This window comes from Melospiza melodia, chromosome 2 (assembly GCF_035770615.1).
Source record: "Melospiza melodia melodia isolate bMelMel2 chromosome 2, bMelMel2.pri, whole genome shotgun sequence".
Taxonomy (NCBI): Eukaryota; Metazoa; Chordata; class Aves; order Passeriformes; family Passerellidae; genus Melospiza; species Melospiza melodia.
Window position 1 is genome coordinate 14,284,168 of NC_086195.1, and position 18,784 is coordinate 14,302,951.

Here is an 18,784-nt window from a genome sequence, read left to right on the forward strand (position 1 = left end):
TAGTTTGAGCACTTCAAAAGAAGCCAGTTTTCTGATTTTTAAAACTTTTTCTTATAAACCCAAGTAACAAGAATACAAACAGAGCAGTAGCTGTAAGTGGTTGTATGAGGAATTTTTTTTTTAAGTCTGTATACTGAAGTCAGATGTGTTAGAGAACACCTACCTGGCATTTCATTGCTCTTCCTGCAGCTTATTAATTAGCATAATTGGTTTTGGGGAGGGGGAAAGCTGATGAACATAATGTGGGACACAGCTGATCTTTTGTGGAGATAAGTTTTCAAATTAGAAAGTAATGGCTTAATTTTTTGTTTTACTTCTTCATATAATATAAATGGAAGATTCTGAGACTTCCATAGCTGCTACAACTAGAAAAGCATGCATTCAGAAAAATAGGCAGTGATTAATCACTGCATTAACTTGGAAAGCCAGCACTTTTTATGGAGTGTTTCACTGGTTTAAAATGAAGAGAGGAAATGCATTAAAGCTCAAATGCATTGGAGGGATGCCCCAGGGGGCAAGTAGAGGGATGGATGTTTCTAATTATTTTTACATCTTTTATTATGGAATAACACGTTTGATTTTGTTTATGCTGTTCTGTCTGTGTAGCAGAAAAACTGTGAACCACTGGTAGTTCATACACTGAGATAGTTCCCATCCTTCATCTCTGGAGATCTTGTGGAAACTCTTACATTAGGTTTTGTCCCAGCATAACCTCTTTAAGGGGATTTTTTCCAGAAAATTAAAGAAAGATTTGGAAAGAATGTAAAGTATGTAAAGAAAATCACATGAGCAAAGCTTTAGACTTGGATTAAATTCCTTTTTTAACAGGTATGACTGGGGTTGATAAGCAAGTCCGACTTAAAATGCCTCTGAGACCTTTCAGCAAGATAACAGAACACTCTAAAAAAAAACTTTGAAAATGCTTTGAAGCATTAATATTTTTTTATAAATTCGGAGTTGATGATGTACTCTTTAGGAATGCACATTTGTTTTACTTCAGGGTTCCTGACAATTGCTGTGCATTTCCACCTGTTCTGCTGAAATCCGTGTGTTCTGTTTGAGTGTTGTTTATTGTGGACACATTCCTTCCAGAGCTTCTCCATTTGAGCCTAACAGGAAAATTGGTCTGTTGATAAGGACTTGGATATTTGCTGATCAGCTCCTTGTTGCTCCTTGCAGGTAGTGGCAGAGCCTGCTTTTGAAGGCTGAGGGCTTTCCTTCTGCATGTTTTGGGTGTCAGATAGAAGTTCCTGCAAAAGGCCATGGGCATTCATCTGCTGACATTCACAACTTAGAGATGTTTTAAATACCAAACCACCTAAATTTTAATGCTTCTCTTTTTTGAGAATATACACAAGTAATGAAAATTACTGTAAAATTACTTGAAAGTGTAGGCAGAGGGTTTTTCTTACTAGGGACTGAACAGGGCTTTCAAATATTTCTAGAACATTGCAAATATTTCTAGAACATTCTAGAATATATGACTGAAAATGGGTCAAATTACCTACATTTGCTTTGTTTTCTTTTGCATTAAGCAAGTGTGAGCAGTCTGTACTTTCCTATAGGCATATCCTAACATTCATCATTTGAGGCTCAGGAGAGGTGCTGCCCCTGTATGGCAGAGGTTATGCTGGTGAAAGGTGGATGGTTGAAGGTGAATGGTTAAAAACAGGGATATTTTTCCTTGACAGCCAAGTCTGAGAATGCTCCAGTTAGCTTTTCTTACCAGAAGTGAGCAGTCAATCACTCTTGTTTTGTGGGATTTTTTTTTCTGCATATTGTAAGAATTGTTAGTGCTTGTGTATTTTCATGTTCAGCTCTTCCAAGCTGTGCTTGTCAAAGCTTCCCCGTGAGCTGCAGTCACAGAGGGTGTAAATAACTGGAGTTGCATTTGCTCCATCATGTCTTTGTCATTTAAGGTAAGAGCTTGAGGCTTGGCTTTGACATGAGTGCCTTTGTCAAGATAAGCAAAAGTAAACTAAGAGATTGATTCCCTGGTCTTGAGGGTCCCTCTCTGGAATTAGAGATACTCCTTGTTTCCTTTGGCATGTTCTCATGGGGTGAGATTTAGGCTATGTGGAGGAGTACACTGATGAGGTTGTAGGCTTATTTTAATTCCAGTTTCTGGCTGGCATTCCAGTTTCTAGATCTAATAACAGAGTTGTAAATGCTGAGGGAGAAAGAAAAAAAAATTCCATTTCTGCCAGGTTCTACTGATATGCTTCACATTGTAAGCATGTTGATCCTGTTGTCTTCCATAATTGTCCAAGAAAACCTGAACTGCATATAGGTGGAAAAAAAGAGAATTTATATTTTTATTGAACTCCAAAGAGGATAGCTCCAGTTTGGGAATACATGAAGTAGTCCTGCTGGTTTAGAATTTGAAAGTTCCTTTTAAGGATAAAGTAGCCCAGCCACGATTCTTTGTTATTTTAACTTCTTTTTTCATTTTTTTTTCACCTGTATATGTCACCATTTTTGTGTGCTGTGGTTCTCCCTGCCAGCATATTTTCTGTAATTTATGTTCAGTTTTTTCAGTCAGGCAAGGTAAATGGTTTATTCTAACAAATATAATATGAGCAAATCTGTCTTTGTATGATATATTATTTATTTGCAACAAGAAAACAGAGCTGTTGTTCCCAGAAGAGTTGGGCTTGCTGTGGGTTTTCTGTGAGTACCATACCTGAGTAGACTTTTTTGCTCCAAAATCACTTCTGGTAAAAACAGTAGAAAGAGGCTGGACATTGCTTCAAGAATAATATATATGATCTGCATGTGACCATCTTCCTTTTTTTCAAACAAAGATAAGTTAAACTTGTCAAGATATAAGTGGAGGAAAGAAAAAGTTTAAATAAAAACATTAAGTCACTGTAACTCTTGAGCAATACATCACTTTACAATAGTAGATTAATATTTGGTTTTCTTTTTGAAATTGGGTGTTTCAAACTGTCTCAAAAACTGTGCAAGTTGTGTTCAATAATAGCAGTTCAAAACATTTTTTTTAAACAATCATTCTTTGACAGCAGAATGCCCTAATTACTACACAAGGAAGATATGATTACCAGATGGCTAACAAAATTTTAATGGTATGTGTTTATGGAACAAGCAGCTACTTTATTCACAAGATATAAAGAACATTTATTTCCAAATTGCTTTCCATATATGTCAAAATTCATACCACCATGCCTGAGGCATTTATTCTTTGGGACAGAGGGTAGGAGGAGGTGGGGTAAAAGATACTTAAAAACAGTAGCTCCTGGTGTTACCTTGTGATCACTTGAAGTTTCAGAGTGGCCTCTGATTTTTTTTCAGAGCATTGCTTATTTGGAGCTGGTGGATACTAAAGGCTTTTAGACTGTTTGAAAGCAATCCAATTTTATGTGAAAGAAACTGGCATTTAGGATCGAATCTGATTGAGGGTTTGTGGATTTGGCAACATCTAGCAGGTTTTGATTTGTTTTAGAAGTGTGATTCAGAATGCTGTGTTACACCACACTGTACAGGAAGAGTGAGGCCTCTGAAGAAATTCCCACGGTGAGCTAGATTAATTAAAATGTTCAAGACAGGAATATGTTTTGGAATAGTCTCAGGACCAGCCTCAGGCACTTGAATAGGCTCAGATAATAGGAAGGGTCCCAGAACGAATTGCTATTTTCCCCTGTGCCTGCAATTCCAATAAAACTGAACAAAGATGGCTTTTAGGTTGTAACTCTCAACCTGGGAAGTGGAAGTTCAAACCTACCTCCGCAATTTGCCAAAGAAATGCACAACCAAAGGATTATAGGTGGAGACATTTCCTTCTTGTGTTCAAGGCATGTGTTAACCTGGAGACTCACACAGGGGAAACACTAAGGTTGTCATCATGATGAGTAGTTGGTGCAAGCACATATTCTGAAGGAAGGCAGTTGGGTACCTTCCCTTCCCACCCCATGGCAGTTCATAGCTGTGTGAGCAGAGCCTAGCATTTGGGAGCTCAGGCTTTGTTTGTGAGAATGCAGGAAAAAAAACAGACTAGAGTAGACCTTGGTTACCACAGAATGGGTGTGTAGAGTGTGTTTGAAACCCAGGAAAATATGGAATTTTTAATTTGGGTACTTTATGGATTAAGCAGAAGATGAACAGAAGTTGTTTTCAGGAGAAGGAATGATTCTTAGACTTGGGGATTTCAGTTGTGCCTAATTCCAGCATAAATTCTGCATGTGATTATTCTGCTGAAAATGTTAGTCACTGCTCTTAATCACTAAATTGCCTTCTGGATTTTGGATAACAATACATCAGTTTAAACCTTCATGCATAAATGCAATTGCTCTCAAGATTGCCTGAATGAAACAAAGTAAAATAATCTTCAAATGACATATAGTGATTTAGGTTTTCTGGATTGTTTCTCGTGGTCAGAATTTTAATATCTTTTAAATGTATTCATAGGTAAAAACATCAGAGTTTTACCGATACTCCCGGCAGCTGCGACATGAGGTTGACCAAGCCATGAATTACTTTCATAGCGTTCACCAGCAGCCTTTGATGGAAATGAAATCGAACAAAATTCGTTCTGCCAAACCCCAGACTGCAGTATTTAGAGGAATGATAGGACACAGTATGGTAAACAGTAAAATCCTTCTCTTGCACAAACCGAGGGTCTGGTGGGAACTAGAGGGTCCTCAAGTACCTTTGCGACCAGACTGCCTTGCCATTGTCAATAACTTCGTGTTCTTATTAGGTGGGGAAGAACTGGGGCCAGATGGCGAGTTCCATGCTTCATCCAAAGTGTTCAGGTACGACCCAAGGCAGAACACTTGGTTACGGATGGCAGACATGTCTGTGCCACGCTCCGAGTTCGCTGTCGGGGTCATTGGCAGGTACGTGTATGCAGTGGCTGGCAGAACCAGGGATGAAACCTTTTACTCCACTGAGCGCTATGACATCACCGAAGATAAATGGGAGTTTGTGGATCCCTACCCAGTCAATAAGTACGGACATGAAGGGACTGTGCTTGGTAACAAGTTGTATATCACTGGTGGAATTACATCCTCTTCAACTTCTAAGCAAGTGTGTGTGTTTGATCCCAGTAAAGAAGGGACGGTAGAGCAGCGAACGCGGAGAACTCAAGTGGTCACTAACTGTTGGGAAAACAAATGCAAAATGAATTATGCCAGATGCTTTCACAAAATGATTTCTTATAATGGTAAGCTCTATGTCTTTGGTGGTGTTTGTGTGATCCTGAGAGCTTCCTTTGAATCTCAGGGATGTCCATCTACAGAGGTTTATGACCCCGATACCGATCAGTGGACTATACTGGCTTCTATGCCAATAGGCAGGAGTGGTCACGGTGTGGCTGTTCTGGACAAGCAGATAATGGTTCTTGGAGGCCTTTGTTACAATGGTCATTACAGTGATTCAATTCTCACTTTTGATCCAGAGGAAAACAAGTGGAAAGAAGATGAATATCCAAGGATGCCGTGCAAGCTGGATGGCTTACAGGTCTGCAGCCTGCACTTCCCTGAGTATGTTTTGGAGCATGTCAGACGTTGCAGCTAAAACAGAATGAACAACCCAGTCAAATACAAAAGAGCTATACTAATTTGTTGAAAAAAATTACAAACAGTTGAATTCCTGCAGAGACATTTCCTTGTGTATAAGAACAATGCCCAAATGCTCAAGAGAAACAGGATGTACAGGCAGTGTACTTACCAAGTTTATTAGAAAAGGTGATAGTTGGTCTGACCTTGTGAAAGCTTTGTGGGTTTTTTTTTTTTGAATAAATGTAATTGTAAGTATGAGAAAAAAATATATTTTTGAGTCTGCTTTTTTTTTGGTAACATTTTATGTCCACAATGTGTTCTGTTTTTTTAATGGCTATTATACCACTATGCTTTTGAAGTAAGTTGAGTTTGACAAAAATATTTGTGAAAGGAAGAGAAGGAGGATGTTATTTTCATTTTTTATTGAGCATCAAAATACAGTTCATCACCTGTACTTGGGTACAACCAGGTATAAAGTAACAAGCCAACCATTTCTGTATTTTATGTTGTCTTTTAGATGCTTTTCCTATTAACTGCAAAGTACTCTCAAATCTACTAGGTGTTTTTGTTTTTCCTTATTTACTTTGGAAAAGAATTTTGACCCTTTTGCATGACCCTTTTCCTGGTTTTGTATAGCTGTACCAGTAAGTCTGCCAAAATGCAAACTACACATTTTCTACTAAATTTAAAACAAAGCATTTTTATATTCAAAACTCTATTTCTATGCTGCCTTCTATTGTCTGTGTTGTTTGTTGGTGAGTAAAAAAATGTATACACACATGTGCATACACTGTAAAAACTGTATATAAATGCATCTTTTTATGTGCAGTTACAATATTATATTTTAACTAGTGCACAGATTCAGCCATATCTGTTGAATTTAGGGTATTCTTTCATGAGCTAAATAGTTCAAAGTTCCTAAGTGAAACTGGAAGCCTCATTTGGTATCAAAGTATCTTTAGTGTATACTGATTGATCCAGTAACCTTAAACTCTTTATATTGTTGCTACATAATGAACTGTTGGTTATTTGTTATTTTATAAATTATTTTTTAAAAGTAAACTCATTTTACCTGAGTTTCTTTTTGGTTTCAATGTGCTGCCCAGTTTTCTTTTTTTGTTGAAATTGAAAACGTCAAAAAGCAAATGCTCAGCACTGCTGTAACCCACAGTTATTTCTGGAACTGGATACTGGATATGCTACAGTTTATTGTCAATATTTTATTATACTCACACTTCAATATGAGTGCTCATATTGAAGTGATAAAATCTTTTTATTATTATTATTATTTAACTATTAACTGTTAAGAACTACTGTGTTTGGAAAATGTGGAGTTAGGTGATTGGTTTGTTAGTGTAATTTCTGCTTCTTTTATAAAAACCTCCACAACTATGGCTACTGACCTTGGAGTGCCTGAGTAGAGATGGCTGGTCCAAGAGGGCTTTGACTATTCCATTGTGCTAACTTGCAGGTATAAATGACAGTAGATTGATAAGAATTATCTGCCACGACATAAATAATAACAGTATAGTCCAAATAACATTTGGACTATCTTTGTGGATGTAAATCAGCCACTTTTAGAACCCACAGGAGAGATCTGGTGAAGCTGAAGGCTCACATGTAGTTCAGATGCTGAAACATGAGCTGCATATTTTGTAAAATCTTATGCTGCTGTGTTTCATTTTAAGCAATAGACTTTACTTTATATGCAGCAATGCAAAACCACTTTGTTCAGCATCTTCCAGTCAGAATTCACTGTAGAAAAGGAATGTACAGTACTCAGGGAGTTCAAAAGAATGCACTTACAAAGGGACCAAAATCACCCTAAATTTTCTATATAAAAACAACATCTGCTTGTGTAAATGAAATTTCAAATAATAGAAGTTAAAACAATGTGTAAAACTTCTCCTGTTGTGTTCCTGTATCTTTGTAGGAATTATGTTTTGGGTTGAAATGTGAGTATTTGGAGCTATATGGCAAGTCAGCAGATTTTTTTAGGGTTTGTTTATTGTTAGAAATGATTTATTAATCGAGTATATTCATATATTTTGAAAGAAGGAGGTAATGTTTGCCATCGTAGCTGTAGTGATAAGTTATTTACAACAGAAGGGACTGGACCAAATATTGATATTCAGCCTTCTGATGCAGAATAGTTTGCAGCTAAATTTGTCTTTTTTAATACGAATTCAGTTTACTGAATTAGAAATCTAATTTACTTTCTTGATAGACTAACTTAAAAAAAATGTGGCTTTACACTAAACCTCAGTTTCACTGTGAGACGTGTACATCACCCTACATGGGGAGAGATAAACTGACTCTGGTAGGGGCTGCCTGTGTGCTGACTGTACATAATTCATGGAATATTGGGGCACAAGAGAAAAAAACACAGGTTGAGAGATTTTTGTTTGTTGGGGTTAGGGTTTTACAGTTGGTTTGTTTTAGTGGTTTTGTTATTTTTTTTTTTGTCACCAGCTCATTTCTTAATGGGGCAGCAAGCTAATCCTATGTGAGGCAGCTGTCAAGGGCACTTCACTTTGTGTGGGGCCAGTGCCAGTGTGGGAGCAGCCCTGGCTCTGGATATCTGCTGTTCAGGAGTCAGATGTCCTAAAGACATGGCCAAGACTTTTTTAAAAGTAGTGGTAAGGATAGGGGTGTCTCAAGTTACATTTTTGAGTCTGCATTTAAGCACCTTCTGAAGCTCTGTGCACTCAGCAGCTGCCACTAAAGTAATTGGTGAGTGCTGACACTTGAAAAATGAAGAACCAGATGGGTTTTGGTGCTCTGCTTTTAAGCTCATGTTTATCTTCAGGTGCCCAGTTCTGAAAGCTCTTGTTCAGGATTGTAGTAGTAATTGTTCTGTGAAATTATAATTGAACTGTTGGTTTCAGCTTCCCTGAAGCTGTGTCCCCATTGAGAGGCTGGCTGTAAGCTTTCCAGCATTAGGGATGCTTGGGATTAGAGTGGTGGGGATATGGGAGCATGTTTTGTCAGTTTACATATCTACTGTGCTTTCATTGTTTTGGACCTGAAATATAAAAATTAGCTTCTCCTTTATACTATAATGGAACTTTTGAGACAGTTACTTTGGTTACTTGGAGGGATTTTTTTAATTGAAATTTTTTTTTTAATGTTTGCTCTTAGTATTTAGCTCCAGATAACTTAGTACCTTACTAGGAACAAACCTAAGATGGCTGATAAGAATTGCCTGTTACTATCAAATTTTGAGCGTTATGGTCAGATTAAGATGGGGTTTAAAATACATTTAAATGCCTCTCATTTGTGAAGGAATAGCTAAGTTATGATCTTTGGTTATTAGATTTGGGAAGGTTCTCCTGTTCCCATCCCATAACGGAATACCAGCAAATCTAATGTCACCCACATATTTAAAATGCAACATATGACTTGCTTTTAAAAGCAAATGTACTTGCCTTTTTTTACAAAGGTGGACATAATGAGTTACAATCTAGGGGGTTTTTTTCACATCTATAGAAAAAATATATCAGCTTCATTTCTTAATTTAGCAACCAACTTCAGAAATAAATTTTCTTTTCAAACAAGACAATGGACAAAAAGCACAGTGTTCCTGTAAAGGGACTGGATACTGCCAGTTCCAATTTCACATGCTCCTAGGTCTGGTTTTAGGGGACAGATTTTTTTTTTTTAAGTACTGCATAAGGAAAAAATAGCTCACTTTCTGCCACAAAGTGTTTGTTGGTAGTTTCATTGTGGGGAGGCATCAGCTGGCAAAAAGAAACTTTGGGTATTTTTTTCCCCATGAATTCAGCTGGAAGAAGGCAGACCTTGGTTTTACAGAGGTCCTGCTGTTTCAGAAAGCACTGCTAGCAAGTGGCAGCATATGAGCTACCTGGCAACCTGCTTTTATGCTACTTTTGAAAAATGTGGATGCCCTACTTCCTGCAGTATGATAGCAGTCCTGTTAGAACTAGCTCTGAGGGTTTGACTGCAACACTTCCCTGGTTCCTGGGCTTTGAAGCTATTGATTCTTGAGGCCCTCCTGCCTCAAGAATTCCAAGTGCTGCATTTCCTCATGCTGAGAATATGGTACCTACTTGTGTCAGGGATGAAGCTTCACTTGACACTCAGGAAACAGATAAAATTCAGCAGGTGCAAATTCAAACTGATGTAAAAAACCCCATTGCTTAACTCATGACGTCCATTCTTTAGCAAAGGGAGAGTAAGCATTGTGGGGAGACACTAACAGTTCTTTAAAATAAACTTGTAGTTTGTGTCAGCCTGCATTTGTCAAAGTCTATTTAGAAGTAGTTGCATTTGTAGAGGTATTTTGCCTTTTTAATATACTTTTTCTTAAAAAAATAAATAGTGAATTGGGCCCCAGATTCTTCAGATGTAGACTTCACATATGTGAATAGTCCAATACAAAGAAACAGAAAACTCTAAGGTACTTAAAGGAAAACATGTAAGCACATGTGTTACTCTGCCTGTGCTTAAGAGTTTATAGGGTTGGGGCCATCAAAGAGAACATCCCTCCTGCTCTCCTGCTAATAAAAATATATATCTAGGTGGTGAAGCTATTTGAATAAGCATCTGTCACACATGGCAGGGTTTGCCGGAGGAGAGTAGGAAAGAACATAACTGGAAAACATCTTAAAGCATCTGTTTAAACAGAGCTTGCTGGTGTCCTGTAGGTAACATTCTGAGATTTTCATGTTTGTTAAACACTTAAAAGCTGCTTAAAAGAAATGCTAATGACTACTTTTGCATTTGTATTCTATTTTTGAAAGTTGGTGAGTAACTTGAAAATTTCCATTTTGTGTGGGTAAACGTCATAAAACAGTTGTATGTGGCATGTGGCAGAAAAACTAATTTGTTTTGAGCACAGCTTTCCTGTGTGTCCCTCTACTAATTTTTTTACACTTCTCTAAGTTCAATTTATGTCATCTTCTAGAAACAGCTTTCAAAAATCAATTTTAAATACTTATTGGATTAATATTATGTTGGTAGCTAGGGGAAAATAATTTCTATGTGCAGGTAGTTTTTATTTATGGCTCTGGTAGAAAAATCTTACTGTAAGTCTAGGAAATGAAGAGCTCTATAGGACTGTAAAGTTAGCTATATTTAGGGGGGCTTTTATTACCTCAGAGGGACCCACCTAACTTTTATGTCAGTGTTGGAGCAGGTGAAGGGAAGAGTGAATTATGTTTTTATGTTAAATATTTTTCCCTACATATTGTTATTTTTTTAGATCTTTCTAAAATAAATTATTATATGCTGGAGATTGCAATTCCACTATAATATCCCACAATTCCAGTGTACAATATCAGATTGTTTGTATTGAAAAGAATGTATTTGATAAGTTAACAGGAAAAGTTATTTTCAAACTGTACTGTGCTTGTGTCTAGCCATTGGAAATACTTTTCCTATAGAAAATCAAAATTATTTGTATATGTCCTCATATATACATTTGGATTACCTGTCTAATGATTACTCTAGGACTGCTATAAACTTGTCTAAATAATTTAAGAATTGCCTCTTTTTAACTGTTTTAAAGCATTTTTTCTTGTCTTTTTTTTTTGGCAGAAATTAATTTTCCCTTGTCATGGATACAAGTATGCTCAGACTTGCATATGTGCTCTGTTTGGGTTTCAAGCTGAAAAAAATGTATAAAATGTGTATAAAGAAAAGTGTAAATAAAATATTTTTAATCTTTAAACACTCTTGTGTAAACTTTGTGGTACTCAAAAATGTAGTGGACCTGGATTATCTTCTCCAGGACTTCAGTGATGACTCAGTTAAACATTCTTCAAAACTGTCTTGCTGCAATGTCTGTGTAAGATTTTGTTAGAGCTGTCCCATCACGTTGGATGTGCTTATATGAGCAACTTCAGGCTTTTCTCTTTAGCTGCATTTCGCTGTGTCCCCAGTCTAATTGCTGTGGTGTGTTTATCTGTTCACTCTGCATTTCAGGCTTGAATCAATGTTTGGAGTTGACTTGGTTGTCACACTTGTCCCCTGGTGTGGAGCTCTGGATTCAGACTGCCGCGGCTGAAGAGGCAGGGCAGCCTTTGGGGCTGGTCAGCAGCCAGGACAGGACAGAGGCTCCCTGCTCTGGGCTCCCAGACCAGGTGTGCATCCCCCCGGGAGCTCAGAGTGCCACAGCAGCAGGGTGTGCTTCTCAACATTGCCTGTAACAGGAGGGGGAAGCTTCATTTCAGGATTAAAGTGTCAGATCAGCATTCAGTGCCAGGGAGGAGGAGCAGGCTGGGAGGGCAGGTAAAACAGGTTATAATCCTATTTTCTCAAGCAGTCTGATGAAAGCCTTCCTTGTCAGTCCACTGCCACACTTTTACTTTCTCTGTCACTATTTTGTCAAGTCTCTCTCAGATCAAAGCCCCTGGTTTAAAAGTCTGAATATTTGAAGGTTGTCAAGAATATTTGAAAATAACTGTGATGTCTTTATTTTTTTCAATATTGAGTTCTAAAATAGCATTTTAATTTTATTTTAATAATTCAAATTACTTCAAACTTCATTTGCATAAAGTAACTTTTCCCATCCCCTCCTCCTTCCCCTCCTTTTTTAGCAACTTTTCTTCATCCTACACAGTGTACTGTTTAATGGGAGACTGCTGTGGATGAATTAAAGGGAGGAAGGGCCTCTTTTAATTGTAATGTGTCCCCATTTTGAGTTCAAGAGGAGACTAAATGCATTAGACTGATACAGTGGAAGAGAAGATTACAATCTTGTCACATTGTAAATATTACTTATATTTCTTTTCATTTGCTTTTTAGTTTCCCTTCTCAGTGAGCCAGGTGGAATTTTTGGCAATACCTTTTTTCCAAGATGTCACAATGCCTGACATTACTTGTTAGCACCTCTGTAGTTCATCAGGCATCTCCAACAAAGTTCCCATTATTTCACTAAGAGCTGTCACATTTTGACTGGTTCGTACCAAATTCTTCATTTTGTTTTGTTTAATATGTGGCCTTAATTTTGACAGTAGTTAGTAATCTGTGTTCATTTGTTCTGTATGGTATGAAATTAATGTTATTTTGGCAAAAAGCTTATTTGGTGAATGCTTTCTTTGCTATAAATTATTCTTGTTGACATGAAATTCCTAATTTCAACAGCTGTTCCCCCTTTGTTATAGGTTAGGGTTTTGGGGTTCTGCTTTTTGTGTTTGGGGTTTTTTGTTTGTTTATTTGTTTCTTTTTTTGAATCCATTATATGGATTCATATAATGAGTTCATTCATTGATATAATAATATGGAAAGGCAGAGTGTTGCTTTGGCCATTGCACAGATTCTGTATCAGTTCTGTACCTTTTGAGTCCACAATACTCTTGTGGATACATGATACCCTACTCACCTCTAGCCTGTCAAATCTTGCTGATGGTTCAGTGCCATCCTTTAACAGAGACACCACCTGGACCAAGGCAACTTCCTTGGCATGAGCAAAACCTTCATTCAAGGAAGAGGGCAGAGAATATGTGTAAAGGCAGCTTCAGTTTCTTGTTTTCATGAAACTTTCCACTGCTACATTCAGTTCTATAGTTGTGCTGACAGGTGCTGTGGGCAGTGTTTACAGGTAAAAATGAACCTCATCATGATGTCTGGTGAAGCCTGCAGTGACTGCTCAGTCATCTATCCACTGGAATGAATGCATTAACACCATATGCTGAGCACCAAACATTCGAGATTGATGGTATGTGGTCTGTAAAGGAACTCAAAAATACTTTTTGCTTTGTGTCTGATGCCTTCAGATGTCTCCTGGTGGTGTCACCCTTGGTAGCATTTCTCCTGTACATTACAAATAAATGTTGTTCAGTAAGTGGTGCTGAATAAAATATCTGTTTTCTAATGAGGTAGAAGGCTTTTAATGGTTAACCCTTATATTGCACTATTTAATTTTACCAGACAGTTATGTCTGTCTTTGGCTTGAACTGGCAGCCTCCTTTCCCACAGCCTTTTCCATATGTCCTCAGGCATGTTCTAAACATTGTTTGGACTTTGTTTGGATTTTGTCATGTGCTTCACCTCACAAGTTTGAGTTACACCATGCAATTTTTTTCTGTGTGAGAATCTTTTCTTTCCTGTGGTGAATTTTTCATGGTATGGGTCTGTTTATGGGTCTGTTTATTTACATCAATAGTACTTGAGTGCTATTGATGAGTCTTCCTGACTTTACCATCCTTTCTTTGTCAAAGGAATTACATCATGCCAACAGAAACCAAGTATTTACTCTGTGTTCAAGTTCTGTCACTTCAGCGTAAGAATTCTAACGTGGCCAGTGGGTTCCTCTTGTGTTTACCTTCCCAGATTGCCCAAGTCATACAAAATGCATGGGATTGTGCTTCTGGTGTCAATGGAAGGCAGGCCTTTAGTGCTTCCCCTATGTTGATGTAGAGATGACCTTTATTTTCACTCCTTCAAGCAAGGAGTTGCTCTGCTATCATGCTCCACGTCTCAGAAAGCCCTCCTGGCAAATTTATGCCCAGGAAGAGTCCAAGTTCCTGAGGTGTCCTTGGTCAGCTGAGGATGTTCCATAGGATTTGCCTTGTGCCACACATGCCCTCACTTCTTCCTCTGGCTCTTACAGGCAGTTCTGCAAGGATTTTTTCATCTAACACAGGTGGCAACTTGATACCAAGAACTGAATTTTAACTTACTATAATGAAATCCAAAATACCAGTTTCAGAAGATGTTTCAGAGGGCAAAAACTTTTTTTAAAATCTATATATTTCTTCTCCTGTGGATTTGGAGTTCATTTAATTGCAATCAGGAAGTTACTGTCAAGTAATAACTTTCCTAATCATTCTCCTGACAGATTATCCAAAGCACTGCAAAGTATTATGTAGTCAGAAGAAAAAAAAAAGGTGATGATAATTAACTCAACTGTAGCTTTTAGTTGAATGACTTTTCATGGTCTTAAAGCTGGGAAGTGATCCAATTAACAACCTTCTTGGAAGTGTTTTAGCTGTTTTCTGAAGGAGGTGGATTTTGGATTAGTGCTGTTCTCTGAAAACAAGGGGAATGAGATTGACCTCTATGTAAGTTAAATAAACTAAATACCTCAGCCAAGGAAATCTCAGTACAAAATTGTTAACACACAAATAATAACCAACTGTACTCTGCAGAACATATGCTCCTTAAAAAGTGATCAGAGTTTCTCAATTTTAGTTTTGTCCCAGCTTTGCTGTGCAGAGATTTTTATTTTTCCCATGGTAAAAATCAATTACAAGAATGTATTTTTTGCTAAACTTGTTAAACCGGAGTAGAAAGCCACAGAGAGATCTGCTCTCAGATCTGCAGCCTTGTTCAAAGCAGGGCAGAACGCATTAAAGTGGCTGGATGGGTTAGCAATTTTCCAGTACTTTAACTTTTGATGATTTATGCATCTGCTGTGGATGGAAATAATCCAATATCCTCCAGAGATAATGCCTGGAACCAGACATACAATTTACCTGTTTCATATTCCCATTTTCTGTAACAATGGATTGATCCCTCAGGCTTTTCAGTTCATGAAATTGCCACTCTTGATGTTCAGCAAAGCTGCTCCTATTTGTAACACCCAATTTCTGGGCCTGTGTGGTACCCTGCACTGCTACATGCACAGAGGAGGGAGAACCTATTTGATCACACTTGAGAAATGTGACATTTTTCTCATCTATACCAGAGCCAAAGCAAGCTAAGGCACCATACTGTACTAATTTATGAGTCTGAGGTAGTTTCAAATGCTGTACTGGATAGGAGCAGTTAAAGTAAAGACTGTCAGGCTGTGCCCCACTGCCCTGTGCCCCTCAGTTCCTGCATCATGAGCTGCAGTCATGCAACCATGGCCCTTCTCCAGAGGGAGTGGGGGTAGGCATCAATGGTGTCACATGAGGAGAAGCAGGGGATAAAGCGTGTTAAACAGAAAAGGGATCATTAGGGGAAACCACTGAAATGAGGGCTTTCATTAGTGATTGTGAGAGACCTGTCCTAGAGTTTCCCAAATGCACTTCAGCAATAAGCTTGGGTAAGGTTGGTGTTGCTCCCTTGTGGCAAATGCTGCTAGAAAGGAAGCAATAGTGGCAGCCACGAGATATGATGGGGTTTGATGAATGAGGCAAAGGAATGCAGAGGTGCAAACCCAGCCTGAACAAAGGCCTTGGTACCACAGAGCAAGGAACTGCAGAAGGATTTCCAGACTAAGGAGTGCTCTGAACAGAAATAGATTATGTCCTAAAAAGGGCATTTTGCTTCCAGAAGGAATGTGTACCTTTAATTGAGAATTATTTGGTAGACCTAGAAACTCATTTAGGTAAATAATGTACTGCATTTAATAGGCATGAATATTTATGAATATATGTAAATCAAGACATTTACAGGCAAATGAGGTAAAGCTATTCACATCACCTTGCAAAGAAATTAGGGATTGCTGTGAAAATAATTTTTTAAGGTAAAAAAAATTCATGCACAAAATATATACAGACTGGCAAAAGATGCAGGACCTTTCATCTTCTAGCCTCAGCTGATTTCCAGAATGTATCCCATTCAACTGAAATCTGAGATGCATTTGAATTTTGAAAAGAGTTGGATTTTGTTGTGATGAGTATTTAAGGGCATCAAAAAGCTGTTTGTATTTTCACTGCTACTGGTAGCCTGTTACCTGTGCTTGACTAGGCAATCCACACATCTCTGTTGGTGGTATGAACAACCTGTTGATAGAATGACAGAAGAATTATTCATTGTGGCTGGAAGGAGTAGCTGGAAAATGAGGAACCAGAGCTCCTGGTGGCTGCAGCAAGAAGCCAAGGATTTGAATCAGGGAAGGAATGTTTGGATTTTTAACCATGGTATACCAGAAGTGAAATAGATGCATTTGGGTTATACTGGGGTCTTTGCATTATGTATGTCTCTCTTCTACCTGCCTCTTGTCTTATTTTATAGAATCTTTATTTGGAAAGCACAGAGTGTATTTTGGATGCTGTCAGAATGTGACAAAGCTGGTGAGAAAACAGGTGCTGAAATTCGTCCTGGTTTACCTCAGATGTGAATGCATAAAGCCTTTGCTGCAATTAAAGGTAGGTCAGTGGGAACTCACAAATAGCTCTGCAATGGCATCTGTTCTCAACAGCCAAATTGCTTTCTGAATGTGTGAATTCAGACCTGTAGCTGCCAATAAAGTGCCTCTGACAAACGTCGAAGGACGACCCACCTTAGCTGTGAAAAGAAAAAGCACAGGGTAAGTTTCACTCTAAATAAGATGGTCTCATTAAATACAAAAGCCTGTTCAATTTCTGTTTGTTTTTATTTCGTAAGTAAATGAAGTAGAAAGGATGAAGGGGTATTCCTATGGACATGCAAACTACTGAAGGCATTGTGAAAAGTGTCATCACCACCCAATAAAAGGCAGTTCAGTCAGCTGCCTGACAAATACGTGCTAGAAGTGACAGGAACCTGTGGAATTGATCATGGCTCTGCATGGCTGTGCCTGCCGTGGCCCTCCCCCTGGGCCTTGTGTGGGCATTTCGAGCCTCACGGCATTGGGTGAAGCTGCTTAACAGCTGGAACTGAATTTACTGAAGCTCTTGTGGTTGTGTATTTCCTATTAACTACATGTTCTCAATGACCTTGAAGAGAGTGCTGCCAAACAGCATTCTTTCCACTTATAACACAAAAAGCTCTAAGAGGGGGAATAGCATTTTATTTCATAAAGACATCAAAACCCAGTTCTGAACAGGCTGGCAAAACTGTAGTGACAAGTCATGGTATTTTTAAAAATAATTTGTTTTAATGAGAAAAGGTGCATGGAGAAAAATGGGGGGTGTTGGGGTTGTTTGTTTGGTTTTATTAATATAAAAGAACATTTATCTTGAAGGAGAACATCAAAATAAACCATCCATCCAGAATTATAATGTTTTCTAGTAATCAGTGTGAGTAGGTAACTTCATTGGTATTTGATGGACAGATGTTACACACTCATATTTTAACATTAATGTGCAACAAATCAATTTTTCCCCTACAATTGTACATCTATGGCAAAGAACTCTAAGTGTATTAGTCGTAAAAGACTGATCTTATTTTCCTGACCAAAAAGTAAACTGTAAACAAGCAATCTAATACAACATTATGAAAGCTCAGACCATAATGCCTAAGGCATTGGATTAGAGATCAAGTTCCTTAAATTGTATTTCTGCCTGTGATTACATAGTTTATGAACTGTGGTGACATTTTCAAGCATCTCTGAGTTTTCTGAGGGAAAATGTGTCTTTCACAAGTGTTTAGAAAAGCCAATTTTCTAAAATTACTGGCATGCAAAATCAAACTGAAATTTGCTAGAGGTCCTTACATTAGAAACAGCCAGGAGTCAATCATGCCAAACCTCTTTATTCTGTGGCCTCAGCAGCAGAAACTTGAGCTCCTTTTTAAGCCTGTCTGACAGTGTTTTGGACTGTGCATAATCCATTATGGCATATATTATCCTTGTCCCAGGGAAATTTGGCAGGGACAACCTCCTCCAGTATAAGAGAAGAATACTCCTACATAAAAGCAAATATATTTGTATTGTTCTCTACAAAGGTTTTCCCATTTATTTTAATCAGTCTATCAGTAGTTTTAAAGATTAATATCTGCAATGAAAAAAGTGCACTGAAGATATCTGAGCTAATAAAATTATTTGGATTAAATTTTTTTTGAAACAACCATCTGTTCTTCAGATATTTATATATGTTACATAATTGTGTTAATAATTGTTGTATAGCCACTACATATAAATTGATGACAAAAATACATATTTGTAACATTTACACCATTTTATGTCCAGAAAGAATTGGAATTTTCTTTACTATTCATGTACCAAACTTAAAAAGACAGTGTATTTGAAATATTCTTATGTCTGCCCCCTACAAAAATTGAGGAGCAGTTGATCCTACCCATGGCATGGGATTTAGCTTTGGTTGAGAACTAACCAGGTTGGGTGCCATTTTTCAGCTTGAGTGATTCACATCGCTCCTCACCTGTAACTTTGAGCTTTGAACATTTTCTCTAAACTCCTTGAGAATTATTATTAAAAATGCATCAAGAAATGTAAGTGCTTTGCAAACTACACCATCATTCCACATCCTGACAAAGCCTTCACAAATTGCTGCAAAATCAGTTTCCATATACATTTACCTCACTGTGGCTTATATTCTGTAAATGTAACTGATTGTGCAAAGCATGGTGCAATGGAGAAAGAGGGCAATTAGTGTTCCTCACTGATTGGTCATTTAGGTACCCTTTAGGTAACTTCTCCATGCTAAAAT

At 37.8% G+C, this 18,784-nt stretch overlaps 1 protein-coding gene across 6 annotated transcripts in view; it reads left to right on the forward strand.

Moving 5' to 3' along the window:
- The window catches only part of KLHL15 (kelch like family member 15), a 28,279-nt gene extending 17,068 nt beyond the window's left edge, over positions 1-11,211 (forward strand). For all 6 annotated transcript variants that reach the window (XM_063182391.1, XM_063182408.1, XM_063182399.1 and 3 more), the window contains one exon: positions 4,426-11,211. In XM_063182391.1, the coding sequence (XP_063038461.1) occupies positions 4,426-5,535 (1,110 nt within the window). In that variant the 3' untranslated portion in view covers positions 5,536-11,211. The remainder of the gene's footprint in view (positions 1-4,425) is intronic.
- The last annotated feature ends 7,573 nt before the right edge of the window (positions 11,212-18,784 follow it).